The sequence below is a fragment of the Salarias fasciatus genome, chromosome 22 (genome assembly GCF_902148845.1).
Source record: "Salarias fasciatus chromosome 22, fSalaFa1.1, whole genome shotgun sequence".
Classification (NCBI taxonomy): Eukaryota; Metazoa; Chordata; class Actinopteri; order Blenniiformes; family Blenniidae; genus Salarias; species Salarias fasciatus.
This window is the reverse complement of record NC_043765.1, coordinates 27,842,529-27,869,615: the sequence shown is the minus strand read 5'-3', so window position 1 is coordinate 27,869,615 and position 27,087 is coordinate 27,842,529. Positions and strand designations below refer to the sequence as shown.

At 46.2% G+C, this 27,087-nt stretch overlaps 1 protein-coding gene across 1 annotated transcript; it reads left to right on the top strand.

Moving 5' to 3' along the window:
* Window positions 1-958: 958 nt before the first annotated feature.
* LOC115409126 (immunoglobulin kappa light chain-like) lies at window positions 959-25,811 on the top strand. The gene is made up of 4 exons (XM_030120127.1): window positions 959-1,216; window positions 1,816-1,857; window positions 24,196-24,313; window positions 25,321-25,811. Exons 1-4 carry the CDS (start codon window positions 959-961, stop codon window positions 25,656-25,658), a joined length of 756 nt encoding a protein of 251 aa, XP_029975987.1. The 3' UTR covers window positions 25,659-25,811.
* The last annotated feature ends 1,276 nt before the right edge of the window (window positions 25,812-27,087 follow it).

Here is a 27,087-nt window from a genome sequence, read left to right as displayed (position 1 = left end):
ACTCACTCGTGCTCACTTCTACAAAAGGAGGTGCCACTCCTCTTTATTTCTCGGTTACCAAATGTAAATTGGAATCAATCAACACATCATGCAAAGATCGTCTATTGCAACACAATGACAGATATCGCACTCCAACAGCTTTTATACTTGTAATCCCGTATGAGTACAGTAAAGCAGGTTTGTTCTCGCGAGATGTAGTCGGGTCGCTCCGCTGAAATTGCAAGCGCTGTTTTCAGGACACAGACCCCGGGGGGAGGGGAGGGACCGCCGAATCACCGTGACAAGTCTTTGTTTACCCCCACAGGGATTCTGAAACACATTTATTGAGGTAAAAAAGTTGCATAGTTCTGATTTAACTTCAGAGAGACATAAAAGTTTATAAAATCCAAGGGTTGGGGTCAGTGAAGAGTTGCTCGATGTGCTGGAGAACTCCAGCAAGCCAACGTTCCTGCAGCTCCACATGGACTCACCACACGGCCACATACAGCTGACGTTCAAGCATCATGAAGGAGGTGAGATCGTCACCAGTGGGTTTTCTCCTCCAAACCTCCAAACATCTCTTCTCAAATGAGCAGGTGACTGTCTCAGGCTCATGAGAGGCCTGCATGCTGCAATGCTGGGTCAGCCTGCATGCAGGATAAAGCAGCTGCTCAGGTTTGAGGGTCGGGTGCTGTGCAACTTCAAGCCAGACAAATATTTCAGTTTGAAGAGGCTCTCTCACCTCCTGGAAACACATGGAATCCTTTTACCAAACACTTTCGGTCAGGCTTGTAACTCAGTAACTCCAGCTGGCTGAGACGTCAAGCTGTGTCTGCTGGAAGACTTTGTTGGAGCCAAACTGAACTTCTTTCCAGCCTTAAAGTTCTGAGATGTAAAGAGTTCAGTGATAGTGTGGTTGGACGTGAAGGATTATGTCTTGATCCACTGTGAGCCTTTCTCGATATTCCCAGTGGCCAGCATGATACTCCAGGTCTGTGCTGAGACTGAGAGGCGGTACCTGGCTTACTGCAGGACTCTGGAGACCTACAGGGACCATGGCAGGCTCTGGATGGAGAAGGTCCTCAGCCTCATTCCTCCTGACCTGATAACCACTCTGAACAATCTCCTGGGAGTGCTGACGTTTGTCCGCTCCATCGGCCTCATCATGACTGGGGACGATGTTGACTTTAACCATCTGGAGGACCTGCTGGTCCACATGAGTCCCACACACTCCCAGGTTCACCTGCAGCAGTGAGAGATTCTGTCCAGGTTCACTCTGCTCAAAATCTACAACACAGTGATTTGAGAGCTGAACGATGTCGTTCCACATTGGGGAGAGGGACAAGTGCAACTTGCTCTGAAGACCCCCCAGGGTCCAGAGTGTCCTGAACAAGACACTCTAAGCACAACTTCCTCTTGTCTCTCTTCCTTGTTTATTTGGCTCAGCGATCAGTCAATATGCAGAGTATTTTCACTTTAAATGTTGAAAAATGTTCTCATCTTTGTCACCGTGGAGTTTGGCTTTGAGCCAGATCAGGCCATTTTGTTCATCACTGCTCGAAGTTGATGTTATTCTTACTCTTTGCTGTCAGGATCCAGTCCTTCTCCCTGTCACTGTGTTGTCAGTCTCCATCTTTCTGCTGTCCATGTCCCTCTCTGGTTTCTTTCCTGTGTGTCATTAGTTCCACCTGTTGTCCGTCTGCCTCATCTCCTGTTTCAGTCTTCCTATTAGCCAGTCCCCTTCCACCTCCTTCCCTCCTGACGGTGTTTAGCCTCCTGTTTCCTGTCTGTCCATGTGGGATTGTTGTCCATCTGTCCTCTTCCTTGTGTTTCCAGGTTTCCCTGAAGCCTCCTGTGTCTTCACCTCTGGACTCCAGAGTAAGTAAACCTCTCAGAATGCCATCATCTGTCTGAGTCTACATTTGGGTCCACCTCCCAGTCCTGACACTTGTTCTTGGTTTTTCTCTTTCCTTTGGATATTATGGGCGTCTGATCACTTCGGCCACAATTCTGTGCAAGCTGTAATTATGTGGTTCAACTTCCATGTTGCCGTATGCTTGGTATTACCATGTGTGTGTCTACACATACAGAAAGAAAAACAATGTAACGTGACGCATGTGTCATTTACCCTCTGGAATAGATCAGCATGGAGATGAGCATTGTACACCGTTTCCTGTGCAAGAAGCTCCAACAGGTGGTTTCTGCACACCTGCAGAGGGTGTTGAGAAAAAGGGAGCAGGAAGTATGGAGGGAAACTGCCTCACAGAAGATGTTTGTCAGAGAGGGCAGGGTTTGTCTCACCTGGAAGAATTTTGAAGAGACACAGCAGCCTGTGTTGCCTTCTGCCTTTGTCTTCAGAGTCGGGGAGTCATTGTCTCAAACGCCCCTCAAATCTGCCCCACAGTTCTGAACACTCAGAGGGATGACTGTCTTGCCACAATGTGAGTTGTGCTGATTCAGTGACTAATACACCTTTTCTATGCTGTCTTACCTCTGTGACTTCTGCAACAGGTCTCTAAAGATGGATTTCCTCACGGTTGCTAAAGCAGAGATGGAGTACATCGGCTAAAGATTAATAAGCGATGATCCCATCCAACAAATGGCATCAACAACGTGTCACCAGTACTGCGTGACCATCGTTCTCTTGGAGCATCATTTTACAGTGAAAGAGATGGAATTTAGTGAAAGCACCTCTTCAACACTTCTGCAAAATATGAGTGCATGAAAAATTATAATACACATATTGGCCTCTCTGTAGGACTTTAAGTTGGAACGGTTTGACAATGGATGGACTGGACTGACCAGAAGTAAGCTGAGGATGGCGTGTTGATCCAGCTGAGTTCCACAGAACGCCATCAGGGAGTGATTATGTAATCAATGTTTTTTCATATTCCTGTCTGCAAAACATCCTGCTGATATGAACTCACCAGGAGGGAGGATAATACAGTAGTGAGGAGCAGAAAGAGTAAACCAACTTATACCTTTTCACAATTGGGTTTTGTACAAAGAAAATGTAAACAATTTTTCATCTGGAACTCACAGCTGCTTCTGTAGTGTAAAAAACACAGACTACTCTCACTGAGTGTCTCATATGAAATGTCCATAAGAATTACAAAAGAAAACAACATGAAGACAGGTCTTTCTGCACATTCCACTCTTGCTATCCACACCTCACTTTGTGATGCATTTCAAATGCCACTGCTTCAAGTTTTTTTTTCAGGAAGATCAGTTGGTCCACATGTTCAGGAAGAAGGAAATGTGCTCTGATGTTATGTAGGTGAGGACAAATGTTGTGCTGAACACTCGTTCAGATGGGACACTTGTTGCAGGGACGGACAAAGAGCTCCTGGCCCATTCTGAAAGCAGTGGAAGATCCACGTGTCCTTTCCACCACTGCAGTATGTCACCATTGACATCTAACCCTTCCCTGCTCCTGTATTTGTTATTTCCTCCTTAGCTCCGTCCCTCCCTTGGAAACCTCCAAGCAACTGGTCCATGGCTCCAAATAAACTCACAGCCAGCTGCGTGAACCTGTGCTTTTGTTTCCAATAATATCAGCATATTAAATTAGTTATTAGATAAATTAACACATGACTGCAATACAATATCATCATCACTCCTATTTTCAAATCAATGCACCATTATAGACACAACAAACCTCTCTCATCTTCCTCCATCTCCTCCACTTCATTTTTTTCTTCTCCTCCTCCTCCTCCTCCTCCTCCTCCCTGTGGCCTCTGCCGTCATCTTCTGCTTGAGCTGCCTGGCTCTCATCATCCGGCATCCCATCAGCCCTTGCTGGTTGTCAGAGTCAGCAGAGCAGAGAGCAGCTGAGATCATCATCATCATCATCATCATCATCATCATCATCATCATCATCTAGAGAAGCCAACTTGGACAAGTGTTGAAAACCAGCATTGGTGATTTATTTTCCATGTGAAATAGATTAATATATAAAACATCACGAGAACCAACACAGAAAATCCTCATGTGAGAGATAAAATAATAAGAGTAGAACTAACTGCTGATAATATTGTATTTCTTACCACATCCTCCACTTGTTCTGCTATTCTCAGGAATATCTCATCCTTTGCAGTGTTGTCAGCATCCATGAAGTGCAGGTCTTTGAAGCAGCGCTCAATCATCAAGATGAATCTAGATTTCACCCGTCAGTTGCATCGATACCCAGTGAATGAGCCGATGCACTCGCATCTTGCACGTGCACATCGATGCATCTATTAATAGTAAGGCTGTGACTTTAACGCGTTAGTTACGATTAATTAATTACAGAAATTTTAACGCGATAAAAAAAAAATATTGCAAATTGTCGCGGAAAGTTTGTCACCGGACGAGTTTCACCCTGACATATTTCGCTGTGACACCACAACGAAACAGCTCCCGACTTGGTGACTTTCTCGTTAAATCTGGCGACTTTCCAAAGCCTCCTGGTGACTTTTTTTTTTTGTCAAAAGCGACTAGCAACAAATTTAGCGACTTTTTCTGGTGCTCTGGAGACGTGACAGGACGTCTCGTTCTGCAGCTGCTGTCCTCAATGAACAGCGGGTGCTGCGTGAGCCCCTCCCCCGTCCCAAAGCACTCACAGGCGATCAGTCTCAGCAGCGCCCCCTGCTGCAGTCAGAAAGCAGAGAGGAGACCCACACCACTCCTCCACACTTCAAATGAATCGCGCTGCGCAAATACGCCACTGCTCACTTGCTGACAAACCAAGAATCAACAGAAGAAAATTCATCTGTAGTTCTAAACATATTTAGGGTGTTTTTTTAACTCACATTTTGCTTCTCCCATGACGTTATTCCTCTCTCCTACAGTGTCCATTACAATTACATGCAAATTGCAAATTAGGTAACGACCTCATCTAGCGACTTCTGGCGACTTTTAGGACAGCCAATAGTGACTTTCCTTACTGGGGAGTTGGCAACACTGCTCCTGACGACAGCGCACTGCTTGGTCTTGTGCACAGACAATTTAGATTTAAAAAGCCAGCGGATGGCAGCGTGGATAAAACCAAAGCTGTATGCACATTATGCAGCAAAGAATTTGCATACCATCGCAGCACATCGAGCCTGCTATATCATCTGAATGCTAAGCCTGTCACAGCGGCGGCCAACACGGAAACCTCGCATACAGCTAGAGTGGAAGAGGACGTCACTCCGACTACTTCAAGGACCCTCGCCCAGCCCAACAAAAGTTGCACTAATCAATGTGCATTGGTTTATTTGTCTTGGTTAAATTCCTCCTTCCTTGCTGAAAAAATGAACAGTGTTTTGTTGCTTAAGCTTATGTATCACTATATTGATTCACTCTACCAAAATCCATTAGAAAAAGAAAGGTTCTCACTGATCTCAGGTCAAATATCGATATGCGATTAATTGAGATTAATTAATTACAAAGGCCCTAATTAATTAGATTAATTTTTTTAATCGAGTCCCACCCCTAATTAATAGTGATTATTTTCCACACTCTTAGTCTGTGTGTGTGTGTGTGTGTGTGTGTGTGTGTGTGTGTGTGTGTGTGTGTGTGTGTGTGTGTATTAGTATGTGTATATGATTATGAATATTAATATATGATATTATGAATTGATTTGTGTTTTTATAGAAACTCAAGGGCTTCCACTCAGGACACCTGCTGTTTGGACAGTGAAACTTTTCCTCCTGCCAAATGCTGACCGTAGTATTATTAACTGATATCTGGCATCATTACATCTGTATTATTTGAAGTGACAAACTCACAACCAGGCAGGTTAATCACTTTGATAACAAACTATAACCTTGAAATGCATACAAAAAGCTATAGGCAAATTCCCATGCTCTGTTGAGGCTGCAGACAAATGATTTAACTAATGAAGTTGTAATGGCCATCCTCAGGTCAATAAAAAAACATAAGTTCTCTTTCAAATCTCCCTCGGTATCTCACTATGGGAAACGCCTCCTGGCGTGACCGATCATGGAAGCTCCAATGACACCACGTCTGTCATGTGACAGACCAATCATCTCGAGATGCATGGGGCAGCCCGCCCCCCTTATCAGCAGCCCCCGCGCTGCACCCACCATTCTCGCTTTTTTCCACGTGAAGATCATCACTTGGCTCCTCAGCGTCCTGACTTTGTATTTTCATTTAACTGCTCTTCCGACGCGCCGTCAAGGTAGTCACGAGCGTGAATTTCCAACTCAGGATTCACTTCGCTGCTTTTGTCGCGAGAGTGTGCGTTTTTTGGCTTTAGTTTGACCGTCGAGGTCGGCTATGGCTACCGCTTCCTCGGCTAGCGGCAAGGGAAAGGACGTCGAGTCCCGTCCCTGCCCAGCCTCTTGCGGTTTCACCATTTCAGAGAGAGACCCACATCCTCTCTGCATCGCCTGTATGGGAGTGCAGCATGCCCAGGCTCCACTCGCGGAAGACGCAGAGGACGATAACATGGACCTCCTTAACGACGATAACGAGGAGGATGACGAGGACGCAATCCTCCCGTCGACTCCGTTATCCCGACCCAGCAGCTCCGTTAGCGGAGGAATCCAACCCCCCCCTCTTCACCCTCGGAAGTCGACCTGCATGAGGTGTGTAAACGGGCGGCATCACGGCTGGTATAGACTGACCCGCGTCACCGGATAACAAGGGCGAGGAGAGGGATTTATACGACGGCAAAATTCTGCCGTCTCGCCCGGTGTCGAAGAAGCAGGTCATGCCCGTTGTCCCAGCATGCATGAAGGAGATGAAGCGGTTTCGGGATAAACCGTTTCACCACAGAGTCCCCGTCAAGGGTTACTACAGCCTGGAAGTGGCTAACAGCGGGGATTGGGGCCTCGGAGATCCCCCGGTAGTGGAGCAGGTGATGGCTTCTCACCTCCACCCCAGCCACCAGTCCGCGCTCCCCGCGGCGGGCCCCACCCTCCCAGAGAAAATGGCGCACTTCTCTGCCTCCATGTTTCAAAAGATGTACAAATCAGCAGCCCAGTCAGTGAACAGCTTAAATGTTGTCACCATGCTGACAGTCTACCAGGCTGAACTTTTCCAGGAGATGGGGGTCCTCCTGGATAAAGGCTCCCCAAGTCCCAAAATATGGGCGGAGATGTGTGTGGTCACGGACCTTATCCTCCGTGTCTCCAGGGGTGCAGTCCAGGGGTGCGGTCCAGGGGTGCGGTCCAGGGCTGTGGCCGTGTTATGGGGCTCGCCATGGCAGGAGAGAGAGCGCTCTGGCTGAATCTCTCCAGTCTGTCGGACCAGGAAAAACAGGTCATTATTGATGCTCCCTTCGACCTGTCAAGGGCTAAGGGCTTATTTGGCAATGCTGTCACGGCCATGCAGCAGACCAGTGACCTGAGGAAGAAGCAGGGAGAAGCCTTTGATCTCTGCCTTCCTCGCAAGGTTGCCTCTCGCCCCACCCCGCCACCCCGCCAGGGATTTGCGGCTGGGGCGAGAGCGCACAGCAGCGGCTATAAGGACCCCAGACCGCGCATGTCTGAGCAGCCAGCATCTCACCAGCGCGGAGCTCAGCATCATAAACACTGGCCCAAAAAGTCCTTTGCCGCTGCAGCTGCCGCTCCAGGCACCGATCTGACCCGCCCGTCCCGCCCCCCGGACGGGAAGAAAAAACATTCGGCTTAGGTGTCGTGGTTCGCGGACACAGAATCTCAGCAGTCAGCACTCACAGAGATCCCTGCTCTGAGCCCCTCCGGAACAGGTCACATGTTTCCCTCTCCTCCCAAGAAACGGAGGATGGATGTTCTGGACCAATGTTCTGCTCAGCGCTGTGTAACGGCCCCGTTTGGTCTTCCCGTTCACAGACTGAATTATACACTCGTTACCCCAGTGCACAGTTTCGTTTCCCCCCCTTCGTCGCCCCACGGGGACAGTTCAAAGGGAAATGGGAAAAAGTGCAATGTTTACACCAAGCACTTCTCCTGGTTTTTTAATAAAAAACAAGCTGTCGCAGCCAGGCTCAGTCATAAAGCCGAGGGCGCAGGGAACACAAAACAGAAAGAAAAATCAAGAAGTGCAGGACAGTCTGTCTCCCCCAGAGGGCGCAGCTGCTCCATTGTTGAGCTTCAGGCCACCGGGCCCTCTCACTGTCAGAGCAGAGGAGTGTCGTGCATGCGCAGTGAACCACTGGGTGTTTACAACAGTTGCCAGGGGTTACAGGCTGCAGTTCGCTATGAAGGCGCCCCGCTTCAATGGTGTGCTGACGTCAGAAGCTGCGGGGGAAGCCGCGGAGGCTTTAGAGAGCGAAATATCTTCTCTGTTAAGCCGCGGGGCAATTCGCCGTGTACCGGAGGGAGAGAGAAATCAGGGGTTTTATTCCCGGTATTTCCTCATTCCAAAGAAAGGAGGTTCATTGCGTCCGATCCTGGATCTGCGGTTCTTCAATCTACACCTCCGAAAGTACAAATTCAAAATGCTCAAGCACAAGGTTCTGTTTCGATCCATTCATCCAGGTGACTGGTTCATTCAGTGGATCTGCAGGACGCTTATTTTCATATAAGCATATATCCCGCACACAGGAAATATCTCAGGTTTGCATTCAAGGGAACGGCTTACGAGTATCAGACCCTGCCTTTTGGGCTGTTACTCACCCTGAGAGTTTTCAGCAAGTGTGTGGAAGCAGCCCTGAACCCGATGCGAGCATCAGGCCTCAGAGTGTTCACGTATCTGGACAATTTTCTCCTCTGTGCATCCAGCAAAGAGAAATCGGAGAGGGATACGCGGAAGCTGATGGACAGGCTGTACAGTTTGGGGTTCAATATAAACCCCATAAAGAGCTGTTTGTCTCCCACTCAGAGGATCGAGTATTTGGGCGTCAAAATAGACTCTGTTTCATTTCGGGGTTTTCTGTCCCATGCTCGAGTGGAAAAATTTCGCCAACACCTGGCTTTATTTCGGAGAGGAGCACTTAACAGCGGGGCAGATTTACTCTCCAGGGGAAATCCCTTGTACGGGGAGTGGAGACTGAACCCTGAGGTGCTTCTCCGGGTGTGGGAGAGATTCGGCCGAGCGTCCGTAGATCTCTTCGCATCGCACAAAAACGCACAGTGTCCCCTATTCTTTTCATTACAAGACAGGGACGTGCCGCTGGAGGCGGACGCATTTGCGCACCCGTGGCCAAACGCGCTGCTATATGCTTTTCCCCCTCTCTATCTCATCACTCCAACACTGATCAGAGTGAAAGAGCAGCAGCTTTCATTAATCCTGATAGCTCCTTACTGGCCCAGCAGACTGTGGATGGCGGAGCTGATACAGCTCGTACACGGCGAGCCATGGCCATTACCGTTACGCACGGACCTGGTGTCGCAAGCGTGCGGGCAGATTTTTCATCCGAACCCCGAACGTCTAGCTCTCTGGGCTTGGTTCGTGAGAGGGTGTCGAGGGTGATTGAGACTATTCAGTGAGCAAGAGCACCTGCCACACGATCATTATATGACAACAAATGGCGTGTGTTTGAAAAATGGTGTGAGACTAAAGTTATCATTCCATTTCAGTGTTCTGTCCCGGATGTGTTGTGCTTCTTGCAGGACTTATTGGACGGTAATAAAGCTTTTTCCACCATTAAGGTCTATTCGGCCGCTATTTCAGCGTGTCACGTGGGCTTTGGAGGTGCGCCTGTCGGGCAGCATCCTCTAATTAAGAGGATTATGAAGGGGGCGCGTCGGCTGCGTCCCGTGAGTAAACACCCGGTCCCGTCATGGGATTTACCCACGGTTCTGGAGGCGCTCACAAGTTTGCCCTTTGAGCCGTTAGAATGTGCAGATTTAAGAGTGCTCTCTCTTAAAACTATCCTGCCGCTGTCTTTAACGTCAGCTTGACGGATAGGTAAGTTACAGGCTTTGTCTGTGCACGCCTCCTGCCTTCAATTCTCCCCAGACTATGGGAAGGTTATGTTGCGTCCTAACCCGGCGTTTGTGCCTAAGGTTAGTGATTCTGCATACAGCTGCTCCACACTTGAGCTGCTCGCTTTTCACCCACCGCCATTTGCAGGGGAGGATCAGCGACGGCTCAATTTCCTTTGTCCTGTGAGAGCGTTACGCATCTACATGGACAGGACTAAGCGATTTCGGAGGAGCAACCAGCTCTTCATATAGTGGGCTCCCTCTCATAAGGGGAGGGCCCTGACGCGCCAGCGCCTGTCACACTGGATGGTGGAGGCTATAATCTTGGCGTATGAAAGTCGTGGTTTGCAGCCCCCGGAGAGGCTGCGGGCCCACTCCACCAGGGGTATGGCCACCTCATGGGCCCTGTTTAAGGGCACATCTGTGAGGGACATTTGTGCTGCTGCTAACTGGACATCCCCACACACATTCATCCAATATTACAGGCTGGACGTGACCGAGACATCTCTGGCTAACTCAGTCCTGAGTGTGGGTACATCTTAATTGCGTGCTAGCCCTAGGGGAAGGTTGAGGGTGTCGACCCAGCGCGGGTCGCGGCTTTGTGGGCTTCGGAGCATGCAAATCCGGGAGTGGGTTATATCTCCCATAGTGAGATACCGAGGGAGGTTTGAAAGAGAACGTTAGGTTACTCACGTAGCCCCGGTTCTCTGATAACCAAGTGAGGTATCTCACAACACTGCCCTACTTGCATCAGTGGGGTGGAAGAATTACGCTTATGAATGGTGGGTGCAGCACAGGGGCCGCTTATAAAGGGGGCGGGCTGCCCCATGCATCTCGAGATGATTGGTCTGTCACATGACAGACGTGGTGTCATTGGAGCTTCCATGATCGGTCACGCCAGGAGGCGTTTCCCATAGTGAGATATCTCACTCGGTTATCAGAGAACCTGGGTTACGTGAGTAACCTAACGTTTTACCCACCAGACAGAAAGAAGAAACAAGTACACCAGCAAAATCATCCACACAGCAATAGCATCTACCATTGGCTCCAACATTATTTTCCTCTGTATTTGCCTAACTTTACACTCCTTATATATTTAAATAAATCGACCTTTGGTCTGCTATTTGCTGCATATGTATTCCATGTAATTGTAGCACAGTTTCTTATCATTGTGACAGAGACATAGCAGGGTTATGCCAGATGATTGTTTACCTGCCTGCAGGTGCAGAAAACACTGACTGCTTCCTTTTGCTTTTAGTATTACAGTCCGCAATATTTTAGAGCACTGTGTTTTATCCTTTCTTGAGACATGGTACATTTTTTCATTGACAAGGTCACAGGGCGCTCCACCAACCACAAATGTAACAAAATGACACTCTGTGGCCCCTAAGAAGTACATACAATGGAAGGGGATACAGTCAGGTCGGCACCAATCCAAGTCGGCCCTGGTCAACTCGGCACCGCCCCTGGGATACAGTCAAGTCGGCATCAAAGCCAAGTCGGCCCCGCGGGGGGTGCTCTCAAGTGGCCGAGTTGGTCGGTGCCGACTTGACTGTAAGCTGCTTACCAACTCGGCCAAAAGTCTCTTTTTTTTTTTTTTAATCATGTGGCTGTGGCGCGTCGATTTGCACAGTTTTTTGATGATTCACTCGGATGTAGGTTTTTTTATGTTTGTTTTTTGCCGCGGCGAGAGCACAGATTTGCATTTGCACCAACCTAGTTGATGTAAACAACAGTGAAATATAATAAAATATTTGATACAAATTTAATTAAAATTTAAATAAAAAAATTCGAGGAGTCTGTGCCTTCAGAGCGGACAGAGCGGACGTATAATGAAACTTTTCCTAATCACGGCTAAACGTGTTTTTATCCTGGTGTAAATCCAATCTTTTGACAAAAATAATGATTTAAGATATTTAGTGATTTAAATAAGCAGCTTGTGTTTGTCACAGTGTCCACTGAAAAGAAAACAAAAACAAACACAAAACAAAAAAAACACACACATGAATAAGCTGTCTGATTATCAAATGCGGAGGTCAAATTCTAAGACATTTATCTATGTTTCCCTCCTCCGTACTGTAGAACTTACATTTTCTGACAGGCTCATCACAGTCCTCACAGTCTGCTGCGTGCACAAGAGAGAGGGGTTGGGGTTCACGGTGACGGAGATGCCGAAATGAATGAATGACCTGAGGGAATGAGCTCTCCGCTTATTCCTAATAGTGGAGATGAACGTCAATATCGGATTGGAGGGAAATAATGATTAACACTAGAACTAAAATGATGAACACTAGAACTGCCAGCATTCTTACACCCCCTCCAAAGGCTGCAACAGTCAGCCAGACCGTCATACATTTTGCTGTGTTTTTGCGCAGGAGCACAACAGGTTGTTTTTCTGTAAACTAATGTATTAGAAATTAAGATAAACACAATATTAAGCCAAGAGTATCAGCAAACCTTTTAATGCCTTATGTCTGCTTTATTAATGCCTAAAATCAGGTTTTAAAATTTATTTAATTTTTACGGTGCGCATTTCAGCAGCGTCACCTCTTACTCACAATCCGCGCACTCATTTCCCTGATAAACAGGCACACACACGCCAACACACACAAAATAGTTGTATTATTAACCGTCAATAATAATTAGGAACATATTAAAATTCGTAAAATAAGTCTCCACAACTGCGAACAGAATGGACACCTTCCCACACGGCCCCGTCCTCACCCTGCTCATTTCATTCTGGGACTGCAGGCTCCACAGGACAAAGGTATTTATTCAGAAAATATGTTCGTTCAAAAATTAATTTTTGGAAATGAAAAATACATGGTTTGCTGTACTTTGATGGAGGATATAATATTTTACCTGAATCTGTAATTGGCACCTATGGAGATGCTGCAGTACTCCTGCTGTCAACTACCGTGTTTGCTGTTGTGTTGAGATTTATTACATTAGTTTATTTATTTTTCACACCATTTATGTTATTATAATATAGTTGTAAACAGCAGCCTACAGTAATTCTCTATACCTGGAGGTGACGCGTAAGCGCTTTCATGCGCCACTGCAGGTTCTGCGCTGTACAAGCAGACACTTTCAGTGCACGGCGGGGAGCATTGGACCCTTATTTAGAAAAAGGGTTCTATGTTCCCCTGTCCATACAAAGCGGGGAACATACGACCCTTTTGGAGGAAAGCGGGGAACATAGGACCCTTATGTGGAAAAAAGGTCCTATGTTCCCCGGTCCATACAAAGCGGGGAACATAGGTATGCCCCCATCTGGTCACATGACCAGACAGCCGCTCATGCTGTGCACTCGTAGCTAAGCTACTCATTCAAACAACACGTCAAACATGAAGCTCCAGGTACATTATCCACCTCTAACCTGTCATTCACCATAATCACACAGTTTGTCCTCCCGTCCCCACCTGCTACGTGAGGAGAAGTGGCGCAGCCGGCACGAAAAAAAAAAAAAAAAATACTGTGCAAATCGTCGCACCGCAACCGCATCGTGATTTTAAAAAAAAAAAAAAGGCTTTTGGCCGAGTTGGTAAGCAGCTTACAGTCAAGTCGGCACCGACCAACTCGGCCACTTGAGAGCCCCCCCGTGAGGCGACTTGGCTTTGATGCCGACTTGACTGTATCCCGGAGGCGGTGCCGAGTTGGCCAGGGCCAACTTGGACTGGTGCCAACCTGACTGTAATCCCAATGGACGTACCGTCAATGTTAGTGTGGAACCTTGGTTTATAGATTACAGCACAGACAGCAATGACACATCATATGCAGATAGTATCCCTTTCTTTTGACCAATAAAGAAAAACTGGACAACTCCTCAAAGTACAGCTGACTACCTCTCACAGCACACTCATTTGTCATGGCACAATGATTGAAAAACACTGCATTAGAGGCACAATCGTATGAACATAGGTAGGAATACCCTTTCTCAGCTTTGATCAAAGTCAGTGCCTATTAAGAACAATGGATTTGTCTGCAAATTGACAACCTTTAGTCTAATTTAATTTTCCAGGAACCCAAGTTTTGACTTGCCTGGGACAACGTCACAAAGATGTTTTGTACAGCTGGCAGAGTTCAACAATTACATCTGCCAAAGTTTTCCAGCAGTTAACATGAATGTAATTGGTTTTCATCTTGCAAGAGCTGATAAGTCCAGAGCTCTTGGTAAAATTCAGGCAAATACTCTGAGTGAATTGAAGAAAGCTGCTGGCCGAAGCATCATACCCCACACCATTGAACCACCATCACACACAATTTTCTTGAATTTTTTTGAGACAGTACTTATTTTGAACACAATGAAATTCATCAAATTTTCTATGTAATCTCTTTGTTTTGTTCACAAAGCTCACAAACAATGACTTGATTGGGACCTGACAAGAGACACCTCCATCAGGAGGACCCGAGTCTGTCTCACACACTCCACCTGCTCCTCTGATGGCCACGCCCCCGGCGGCATCAGCAGTTGTCAGACCTGCAGCCTCACCTACAGACTCCCAGGTCTCATCACCTACTTCACCAACACCCAGCAGACCTCAGCCTGGCATGCCAGACTGACTTTATTTATGTGTTACACACATATAAAGACAGTCTGGTACCGCGCCATTGGGGCAGCATTTCAAACAGGCTAACGAGAGGCAGGACTATTGAGCAGAGAGAACCAATCCAATAAATAAGGCAGTGACGCAAACACAATGCGACGTACGCAGCGCTACGTTGTCGTCGTTCTGTCGTCCAAAACATGGGATCATGGCATGCAGTCGAGACAAGTCTTCGGTGAATGATTTCTGCCGTTTTTGTCGTAAAAATCTACGAGTACAAGGACAACTTTCCAGTACAGTGCTTATTTTTGAAAAAAGTAAGCAACTACGAAATCCGTTCGAAAGATTAGCATTGCTCGGGCTAAACTGAAAGCGATGCGACAATAAGTCTGTCCGTATGTGCAGAAATTGCCTGTCTGTACTAATGCGTTTAGAGAAAGACCATCCCTTATACAAACAATGGCAAGAAGCTGAAACCAAGAGAACATCAACCGCAATTTCATCTTCCTCAGAAACAAGTGAAAAAAGGCAACACACACCCTCAAAAACTCCTTGAGACTGCAAGAAGATTTGCCTCAAGCCGCCGCCAGCAGCATCATCATCTTCGAGGCGAGGCATCACTCAGGTAGCAGGAGTTGTACACTCGTGTACAAACTGTAGGCTTGCTTCCTGGTGTTACAAGCATTGTTGTAAGGTAACGTGATTTTCACATTGTTGATTCTCACCAAACGGATTTCTTGCGTGATGTTTCAGAATAAGATGTCCTAAATGTGTACACATAATCACAATTTCGCAGAAAGACTTTACTCATGTGAAACTCTCCTGACAGATAGTGGTGATGCAAGTGGTCACTTTACAGAGCTCCCTCACAGCCAGCTGCCAAGCTCAGAATGAGCAGATGCCACGAATGTTTCAAGGCAAACTTCACCTGCAGAGCAAGACTCAGGACCAGCTCCACCTTCAGAGCCAGCGCCAGGTTCAACGCCTCCTCCGGCCTCTGAGCCAGCTCCACCTGCATCATACTCCATAGTCATAGACAATATAGACTTCTGTAGGAAAGCGCATAACCAGTCCTCCCTCCAAACAAATAAATCAATCCATTGGGTTCATCATATTGCTGTTGAGGGTCGTATTGCTGTGGACCATCTCAGCAACAAAAGACCAGTTGTGGATCTTTCAACCTGTAACATCAGTCGTTCTCTGCCTGGACCTGAAACACAAAGTCACATCCGCAGAGAATTCATAGTGTTGGGAAGCCAGGCGTTACCTGTGCATTTCGATGCCGTCAAACCTTTGGCAAAGGTTGTGGTGAAGCACATGCCGCACAAATATTCACAGGAAACATCATGGTTAAGTTATTGCCATGTTATACTTGAAGCTTTATTACATTTTTGTTTTTTGTTTGTTATTATTGCACTTTAACGTCATTTATTCATAGCATATGTCTTCTGTTGGAGATGATAAGGAAGTTTCTCCCTCACTTTATATGGTCAGTTGAATGTGTCAAACTGTATTTGTTGTTTTTGTATACATGTTTACACAAAATAATCCTTTATTGTTTTCCCGAGGCACAACAGCACTCAGTTTGAGACTTTACCCTTTTTCTGATTATTGCACTCCATAGTGAGATTTACAGTGTTGTTGCATGCAACATATTTCAACATTTTTGTTTATCTTACTTTAACATGTAGCACTGAAGTCAATACTTGAAAAACAAATGAACAAATTGTGAAATAAAATGTGCAAAGACATGTCAGATGTACAACAAGAACTTTTTTTATTCAAAAAGTCACAAGAAAATTAAACCCACTGAACATTAGTCAGAGCATTGCAATGGAGTTCCTCCTGACTCTGAACTGGTTTGGATGCTGTACCTGGAGTTTCGTCCTCGCCTTCATCAAAGTACCCAGTGTAGTTTGTATCAGGAATTGAGAAGTCTTCAATTTCAGTAAGAGTTTCAGGGGGACAGTTTTCAACATCTTCAAACACTTCACGAACTATTCCTAGAATACCTTCTGCATGGTTGAGTGAGAAGACTGGAAGTTGTGAAGTAATGTAGGACACATCAAATACTCTGGAGCATTGCTCGATGACGGCCTCAATGCACCAAAACCAGTGCAAGCAGTTTTACTAGTACAAAGATGTGACTTTGTGGAAAGCAAATTTTCCATGTACTGCTCCAACAGATCTCTTAGCAGCACTCTGTCATCATCAGTCACCACTCTGCCTTTAGTAAATACAGATGCATTGCTTTGGGGCACCTCATACAAAGGCAAAGGCTCCGTGCATCCTTCAGGGTGGCAGGCACATGTTGAGTGACGATGAGTACAGCACAAATGCCCCGGAAGAAGAGAAGAGGTGTCTGTATCAAAATGACTGCACAAAGCTTTTTGAAAGCATGTAGTCTGCACTGAATTCAGCATGTCTTTGACTGTGTGGTCTGCATTTGTGTTTTGTTGGATTCAGTAAACTACAGCATGTGACTGTGCCCCATTTCTGCCTGCCCTGCTGATCTCCTGAACTATACCTTCAGCATCCTCAGGCACACCGTACAACGCTACATTGGATATATTTGGAAAGTTTAGACCCATACCAAGAGCATTTGTGGCCACAACAACTCTTCAGTTGCCTTCACCACTGGAAGAGGACAGCACTTAACTTTTATTACCTGGTTGCGTTTTGTTATGGTATATGCCAATAAGCATGTTCTCTAGCTTGTGCTCAGGATCCCTGTCAACCCAACAGTCATCCCCTAACTCTGATTTCAAATAGCAGAATACTCTGCCAACTTCTTTGTAAGTCCGACAGTAAATTAATATTTGTCTCATTGAGAGTCCTTTGTTCTTAATCTCCTCGACAATCCAGTCCAGACCATCAAGCGAGGGTCCAGACACACGTCTCACTCCCAGTCTGATGTTCCATCTGTTGGGACTTTCAGTCAAAACCACAGCGTTGTCCAGAAGCAGTTGCCTTTTCACTCTTGTTCTTGATTCCAGGTCTGCAGAAGCAGTCAGCGCCAAAACATTTGTACCTGCACAAAAATAAGCATTTGCACTTCAATTGCTTTAAAACAAACAAATCTTAGCAACACTTAAAAAAAAATCTGATTGGATCACATTAACCCTGTTGTTCCTGTTGTGATACATCATAATAAACTAACAACACACTGTACCACATTTCTCAGTCAAGGTAATCAATTGTCATTGTTTGCTAGGAGACAGCTGGTATGTAGTTACATTTCCACAACTACTTTTACTAGAGAGTCACAGAACTTGAAGTTGGAGTGACTTTATCTAAAGATTTGTTTGCATTTACCACTTTCTTGTTATGTAATATAGGGCTCGAAAGGATGACGTCAGCAGTGGCAACAACCGCAATGCATTGTGGGCAATGTCGGCGGTGTGCGGTAATATCAGTTTACGCCAGCTACAGGCAAGACGCTGCGCTCGTGTTGCTCTTTTAATTTTGTTTGGTGAGTTTCTACAAATACAAACATGGTGCAGTCGTGCTGTGCTGCCACAGTCATTCTCACGATGGCTCCAGTAAAAAAAAGAACAAAGGGATGACGTCTGTCTCATTCTCAACCTGGAAGCAGCGGTGGACCTCGGATATGTGAGCTACAGGGCGTGGCTTGGTTGCTCATGAAAGCAGAGGGAGGGCGGAACCTCGAGACGTTGGATTAAAAAAACCTCTCTCTTTCAAAACTCTGAACACAAGCTTTAAATATGCCTTTTTGTCAATTGTAACACATATGAGGGCTTGTTTGAAAGCTGTTTTACTTTTTTTTGTGTGTGTGAAGTAAGATGTGGTTTGCCAAATTTGTATAAAGTGTTGTCAAACTTTTTACTTAAAAACTAATAAAAGGATAATTTAAAAAAAGGAAAAAAGAAAGCTGTTTTACTTTAAAATGTCAGCAGAATTATTTATTAGTTGTCCTGTTAAGAAATGTAAGCCAGTATTTATTGGAGAGCTACATGCAGTCATCAAAAGAGCCACATCAGCTTGCGAGCCATAAGTTGCCGACTACTGATCTACACAGCAGCCATGAACGCAGAATGCAGCCTTATCAGTTTATCAGATGTGTTTAGTGATCCAATATTACATTTACACTAAAAGTCATTTTCTAAAGTTATGCGTCTCAAATTGCAGAATGTGAGAAATGATATCCAGAATAATGTTTTGATAACACAAATGTTGTAGTGATTACCTTCTCTGGCTTGTCCTCTGTGGCCTCGAAGTCTGAAGATGTTTCAGAGAGTGTTATGACAGCTTCTGGGGAACAATCCTTCTTCTGGATGAAACATATTCACGCAGCATTCGTATTTTAGTGTCCTCATACAGCCGACTAACTGTGATTTCAGCGGGTAACGGGTTGTGACTAAAGTCAAGAATATCAAAATCAAAGTCGTCCACTGCTCCTTTAGGAGACCGTCCATTTGGAAAAAACAAGGTCTTTCCAGTCTCCAGTAACTCTGCCATTGTGACTGTTTTCTGGACAGTCAGAGAACGCGTTCCACCTCCATGTTTTGTTTGAACTTGATGATAATCGCCTTTAACAAAATGCAGCCATCCCATTTCAATCAGGCGCCACGTCTTTTCTCCACGTGTATTGCTAAGCTGGAAACCCCTGCTGCCACCTCTGTTGTTATTGGCCGGAGTTTTTCCAAATCCCCGCAGTCTCTCCCTGATACTTTGCGTGAGAGCTGGCTTATCAGGCTGCGGGCCCCTCGAGTTTTCATTCGCCACATTTCGTTGCTGGCAAAATGTTCTCACGGCAAGTCGGTCACTATATTTGTGGATATACTGTCTGAACTGCTCATCAGTCATAACTCCAATGACGCTGATGTCGATCTGAAGAAGGAAAGGAACGTGTAAACAATTTTGATACAAATAATACTTTGGAATTTGAGAAATTAGGGAAAGCCAGCAAAAGCAGGAAAACATTTGGTGACGTGAACTTATGTGATTACAGTCGTGCTTCATTCCATCATGCAATGCGTGCGATACAGGTATTCACCTTGTCGTCTCTTCGTTGGTTGATGACGCTGTCGGGTACATTTTGTGATTAAAGGAAGCTTTCCAAATTCACTTCTGCGGCCATCTCTGCCATGTGACTGAACGGGTATGGAAAGAAGCGGAAGTGGCTCACGGAAGCATTTTTACCGCGCCCATAAAAGTTTTAAGGGAGTGTGGAAACAACTTTGCATGCACACGTAAAAGTTTTAAGGGAGCATGTAAAACTCCCTTAAAAAAGAAATATTTGATGTCCCTTTAGAGGCTCCGTATGAACTTCCAGGTGATAATGTTTTTTGTTTTGTTTTGTTTTTTAAGGTGAAAGAGAAGGGAACAGCACAAACAAAGATTAACTCAGAACACAATGAAATGTGCAGGTAATAAAGCAACAGGTCAGGTTAAAGGTATCCATATTGTCCCAGATAGCATCTACAGGACAAGTCTGCAGCTGCTCTTGGCAAATTCTGTCACAAATCTATTCATGTCAAGGTTCCTTGTAATTTATTTCTCATGGGCCAAAATGAATGAAGCTTGCAAATGCATTCAGCAGTACAGAGATGCATTTATTTCCCATCTTGCACAGATTGTATGTCACTGCAGTAATGGTTGGTGTGTCTTCAGCTGCATGTGAAAGCTCTTTTTCAACACTAACCCACATTCTCACTCATCTCCGAAGAACAGTGCTGTATTCACGGAAGAGAGATTTAGAGAGGTTCGCAGCAGTTGGCAGTTTATCCATTAACATTGATCTTGCAACCACAATTTCATTTTGCAGGCTCATGCTACTTTGCTCTGTGCATGCAGGGATCCGAAGTGGCTTGAGGAGGCGGGGGTCCAGGAAAGCTGTTGTCTTAGCCAGGAGAGAAGATGTGGCTTTCATTAAGTCAACATTCTTTTGAGAGAATCTTGTCTCCATCTCAACAGTTGCTCTGTCCAGAATGCTGAACATTGCCCTTTTAAAGGTCAGGTTAGAGTGACCAGTTTAAATATCAGCTCCCCCTGTCCTAATGAGGATGAGATGATGGTACCATCAAGCTGTGAGCTCACTATCCGTCTCCTTTTAGGTGGATTGGTACTTTCACACTGCGAGAAACGCTCCTCCCAGAAGGAATCACTTCTCAGCTTCTACAATGCGCCCAGTGAAGCTATCACAGCCTCACATGCAGTGCACAGATCAACAGTTTGTGACTGTAGGATGGAGTTTCCTGATGTCAGTGCACCAAGAACATGAAGGAGGACTTTTGCAGTTGCAAAGGAGCTCTGCCTCTCCAGCTGGGCCAGGAGACCACTTTCCTCCGTACAAACATCCAAGGGTGCAGTGTCACCCTCTGCTGCCTCAGACAGGAGTCTCCTGATGCTGTCCTCATTGTTCACAATGGACTCAGTGACCTCAAAGTGGCTGGTCCAGCGGATCTTCAGTAATCTCTTCACTGTTGGTGCATTGTATGTGTGTGTAACATATTGTCTATGACAAAATGCTTTCAGTGAGCTGGACCAATCAAAAAACCTTTTAGCTGAAGGCTCTGCTTGCATTGCATGAACAACTGCCAAATGCAGCTGGTGATTGAAGCAGTGAACATAAGGAAGGCCCCTGCTGAGCTTTTGTTGGAGGGCCTGCACCCCACCCCTCACTGCAGACATGACTGCAGCACCATCATGGCATTGAGACACTGTTATCAGCATTATATAGCAGGTCAGAGAGCTGAGAGAGCATTTGTGTGCTCACATGTTCAGCATCAAGCTGATTCAGTTCCACCAAGCTGATCAGGTGCTCTTCTGGGACAGAGTCATGGACAAATCTCACCACAATAGACCAGTTTTCAATGTTGCAGCGTTCTCTGGCACCATCACTTTTGATACAAAACCCCTAATCAGAGTTTTCAGATCTGGTCCTGATATCATCCAACCCCTCTGGAGTGTGCGGTGCCTGATGCATGTTTAAAATAGCCTCCATCTTTCTCAAGTGCTTTTTTCCAATTGGTGTATCCACACATGGTAAATATGTCCTCACGATCTGTATTGGAACCAAATTTGCGACAAGCAAAACAAAAACTGGCATCATGGAGCACTCCAGCCATGGTCGAGTTTAGCTGCATTAAAGCACCTCAATGTTTTCCCCAACGGCCGTCTGGGGTACGTATTTAGAATGGGTTGTAAAGGGCGAACCAAGTTTAAGTCTGGAGGAGCACACACAGCAGGGCCAGAGACAGAGGAGTGAGCCAGGAGAACGGGAAGGACGCTTTGAGACGCCGCCGACAAAGGCGCCAAGCTGCCGCTGGGACATGATGCGTCTGCCGGGCGCACATCAGCTGTAGACCCCGGTAATGATACTCAGTCGGCGCCGGGTCGGGCTGCCAGGAAGTTGTCAGGGGGCCATGGCCATGGCTCATGTCTCTCTCTTCCTCACTGGTGTAGGACCCAGCCGGAAACACGAAGGGCGTGCCATCTGGTGGCCAAAGTATGTCATTGTAACTTCATCTGTGCAGCAAAAACACATTTTTTCCATTAATTTGAGGGCCGTACAGAGTGAGAGTGTGGGCCGTATGTGGACCGCGTGCCACCAGTTGCCCATCCTTGATATACAGTAATATATGACTGGGATATCACATGCGGTGCCCGGACTGCCATCAACATCCAGTTTTCCTTGGGTGGGCAGAGCATGCCCATGGGTGGGCACTGCCCACCCCCCGCCCCATCCCCCGCCCCACCCCCCGCCCCACCCCCATTAACCCTCCACCCCCCCACTGATAACGCCCCCACCCAGAGTGCTGTGCGTTTGGCTGTTGCAGCCAGCTTCTTGGTCATCGAAAGAAAACACATTAATCAGTGGTGTGTGAGCACAATTTAGGGAAAAAAACTAAGCTAAACTGAAGACCGTGGTAAATAAATGTCACGGGTGCAGGATGGAAGGACCCAAGCGCAGGCCGTCAGGCAGAGTTCAGGAGGTTTATTTGCAGAAATCCAGGAAAGCAAGCTGAGCTGAGATGCAGGCAGGGACACAGAACACACGGACAACCCACAACGAACTGACAAGACACACCAGGAGAGCTAGACTTAAATAGGGGTAGACGCAGGTGAGGCACATTAGGGAGTTAACGAGGCGGGAGAACATGAGGACAGACAAACACAAAACAGGACCCCAGCGCCCCCACGAGGTCACAGGGGTACAGGGCGTGACAATAAAAGGCTTGCTAAAACAAATGATCTTCCAAACCTTTTTAGTGTGATCGATCTCATGGTCTTCTGAAGAACGCCGTGAACGCCACTTATCCTGACGCTCCACACCTGGCTTGAGGAAGCCGCGTCTTTTAATCCTGGCTCGGCAAACATGCAACCGATTAATCTGAGAAAACACCAACAAGACTGACTCAAGCCGCGCATTTTCATTTATCCTGGATGTGTTTATCCTACTTTTGTGCAATACCCCCCCCCCACCCCCCCCCCCACCCCCCCCCCCCCCACCCCAGTGAATGTCAGATCCCCGAGCAACAAAACCTTGATCCTGAGGGACTCTTTCAGCTCCAGTGACTGGGTTTCCTCTGTGACTGAGACTTGGATCAGCGCTGGTGACTGTGGAGCTTTTAATGAATTTGTACCGGCTGTGGACATCAGGCCATGGAGATGGAACGGCAGATATTTATAGAAATGCTCCTGGTTTTGTCCCCAGGCCTTCGTCCCCGTTGTGTCTGTTTAAAGGGTCTTTATTGGTGTTTCGATCGTTACTCAGACATTTATTTCGAGGAGTAAATGTTTGACTCTCAGGTAAAGAGGTGTTATGACCCAGGTGATGTGTGTGAGGAAATGAGGAAATGATCTGGTTTCATCATGAAAAACAAACAGATATAACTCTATCTGCTACTGATTTGTTTCAAACCACAATGTAGACATGGATCAGCTATCAGTGTGTTGGTTGAACATCTGCTGTGTGTGTTCAGTGAAGTGTATCAGTGTGTAGCAGTGAGTTCAGTTTCTGTTCAGTCTGACTGAGGGAGGTTTTTGTACGACGGTTTTTCACTGTGTGAACACCTCCTCATCATTGATTTCATGATAACTCTGACAGTAATAAACTGCAGCATCTTCAGCTTGAACTCCACTGATGGTCAGAGTGAAGCGAGAGTTTGATCCACTGCCTGTAAAACGATCTGGAGTTCCTGAATCTTGCTGGTTAGCCAAGTAAATGAGCAGTTTAGGAGGTTCTCCATCTTTCTGTTGGTACCAGGCTAAATTAGGTACATCAATATCAGCACCATAAACATCCTGACTGGTGTTACATGGTATGGTGACGGTTCCTCCCACAGCAGAGCTGACTGCTGCAGACTGAGTCACTGTGACCTGGCCTCTGGACTCTGAGGAGACACAGACAGAAAGACAAAGCAGCCTCATGGTTCTGTGGGCTTCATTTCAGAGGGACGGATGTTGATGGAGGAGAGCAGTTGGATTCTCTGGACTTTACCTGTGAAGCAGCAGCAGAGGAGAGTCCAGATGAGGACGCAGATCACACTCATGTTTGTGAGCAGGAGGATTTCTCTGTCTTCTCTGGTCCTGAAGGACAGCTGTCAGTCCTCCAGTCTTCAGCTGTCAGGACTATAAACTCTCCCAGAGCACTGGAGCATGGAGCTGCTGATGCAAAGTGTCTCTCTATGGAAATGCTCTGACTGACTCCAACAGGGACTTGATCACTTTCATCACTGACTTTCACTCTGGATTCACACTTTTAGTGGAATATTGAAGGAATGTGCTGGATATTTAAAGCTGAGTCTGGAGTTTTCTCCATTTTCCACATTGTCACGTATGTTCCTGGTTTAGTTTTGGTGAGTTAGTTTGTTTCCCAGTCAGAGAGTGGTGTCTCTCTGCAGTCAGAGGTTTTTGTACAGCGGCTCAATGAGTTTGTATCACTGTGGTTCACGTTCGGTGGAGGAACCAGACTGGATGTTGGAAGTAAGTTGATTCTCTTTTCATAATAATGGCTAAATAGTTCAAATTCAATCATTAAACCTTCTTCTGAATGATTTCAGATCAGAAAGATGTTTTTTTCTAGATAATTATTGTAATGATGAAGTTTTAATCTCCTCTGATTTCATGTGGTAGAGCTCAGCTCTGCTTCACTTTCAGTAAATCAAGGAGAAAAGTTTTCCTCTCAAGCTTCCAGTAGATTCAAATCAAGATTAAGTGATAAAAACTATGGCTGTCAGAGTTAATCACATTAATCATGATTAAATAATGTTGGAATGACTAAAGATTAATTGTCTTAATTGTAATTAATCAACTAATCAGCCTTTGGGCTTCTTTTCAGATTGAAAACTGTATTTTCAACATTGACATAGTATTGATTTGCTCTACATGACACTTTATTTTGAATGAAAATCCAACCAGGTCCAAAACGAAATTCTTTCTTTGTGTTTGATTCCCGATGAAGAAGCTCTGGTCAGAAATCAGTCACTGCAGGACGTCGCCTTGCTAAAACTTCAACAATGACTTTAAATTCAACTTTTGAACTTATGGTTTGGACTGATGAATGCTTTACGTTATGGACTGAAAACTGCCTTCAAATGGCACTTGTCAAAACCTCCTCATATAGCAGCTTTATTGACTGTTTGTCTTTTGAAATTCTGTTGTAAATCATTTTAAAAACCGACGTTGATTTGAAGCTGATGTTGTTAAAGTTTCCACTCATAAACTTTGTGAAAACATGGACTCAAATCTTTGCCAGTAAAGGTTGAGACATGTGCTTGCGTTGCTTTGGGTGCAGTTTGAGGAGTTTGAGGTCAAACTGTTGGAGGATTCTCTCTGTGCTGATGTGCATGAGAGGCTTCTTAAAGGGAAGTGAAACAATGTGTGAGCCAGTGACTGCTGGAGCAGAAAAAGCATCTGACAGCAACTTCTTCAAGGACAAAAACATCGGTGTCCCACTCAAGCTGTGCGGCTGTGTGCTCCCTGTCCTCCAGGTGATACCCGGCCCACCCTGACGGTGCTGCCCCCCTCCAGAGAGGAGCTGCAGCAGGGGACGGCCACGCTCATGTGCCTGGCCAACAAGGGCTTCCCCTCAGACTGGAGTCTGAGCTGGAGGGTGGAGGACAGCAGCAGCAGCAGCAGCAGCAGCTGGGAGCAGAGCAGCAGCCCCGGGGTGCTGCAGAAGCTGGACGGCCTCTACAGCTGGAGCAGCACCCTGAGGCTCCCTGCAGACCAGTGGAGGAAGGTGGGCTCTGTGACCTGTGAGGCCACCCGGGGCTCCCAGACTCCCCTCAGAGAGACACTGAGGAGAGACCAGTGTTCCCAGTCCTGACCGGACTCACTGGGACTCTCTCACTCATCTCACCTCTGTCACTCTCTCTCTCTCCCTTTTTCTATCTTCACACCAAACTGACTTCAGCAATATTCCTCTTCTGCCTGCTGATTTTCTTCAAGCTTTGACAAAATAAACATTGTTTTCACATCAGCTGTTCACTCGTGGATTTCTTCTTTTCAACAATAAACTCATCGTTTTGGAGCACAGATTTCACTTGATGGATTTTCTCTGTATTCCACCTCTTGTTTCACACATTTCATGTTAACCAGAATAAAATACACTCTGTCAGTTTTTTAATCCTGAGTGAAGAGAGCAGCTTCCTCTGACTATTCAAATTTTCTTCACATGCTGATTGAAAGCAGAACTATGCAAGATTTGCTTTAGCGCTCCCCCTACTGGTCTCCTGTGAAAGCTCACTGTCGTAAATGTTCTCCCCCTCCCCCACCCCCGCCCCCACGTGCAGAGAGCGTCCCACTCCCATTTCATTTTTTTTTCTCGTTAGACAAAGTTTTTTTTTTTGTCTTTTTGGTTCTGCCATCCGTGAGCACCCAGGGGTGGCGTTGCTAACGCTAGCGAGGGTTTCATGTTTGTCTTACGCACTCTTGTTAAATCTTCTGCAGCAGCAGTTCCTCGCGCTGCCTCCTCCGGTTTGCTCCCTGTGTCGTAGACATGCCCACCTCGAACGCTCAAAATTATTGGAAAACAAACACACTCGGAAATGCTTTCAGCTCAGTGCAGCGAACTCACTCGCGCTCACGTCTACGAGAGGAGGTGCCACTTCTCTTTATTTTTCAGTTACCAAACGGAAATTAGAACCAATCAACACATCATGCGAAGATCGTCTATTGCAACACAATGACAGATATCGCACTCCAACAGCTTTTATGCTTGTCCTCCCGTATGAGAGCTGTAAAGCAGGTTTGTTCTCTCAGATGTAGTCGGGTCGCTCCGCTGAAATTGCAAGCGCTGTTTTCAGGACCCAGACCCCGGGGGGAGGGGAGGGACAGGCGAATCACCGTGACAAGTCTTTGTTTACCCCCACAGGGATTCTGAAACACATTTAAGGTAAAAAAGTTGCATAGTTCTGCTTTAACTTTAGAGAGACATAAGAGTTTATAAAATCTAAGGGTTGGGGTCAGTGAAGAGTTGCTCGATGTGCTGGAGAACTCCAGCAAGCCAACCTTCCTGCAGCTCCACATGGACTCACCACACGGCCACATACAGCTGACGTTCAAGCATCATGAAGGAGGAGAGATCGTCACCAGTGGGTTTTCTCCTCCAAACCTCCAAACATCTCTTCTCAAATGAGCAGGTAACTGTCTCAGGCTCATGAGAGGCCTGCATGCTGGAATGCTGGGTCAGCTTGCATGCAGGATAAAGCAGCTGCTCAGGTTTGAGGGTCGGGTGCTGTGCAACTTCAAGCCAG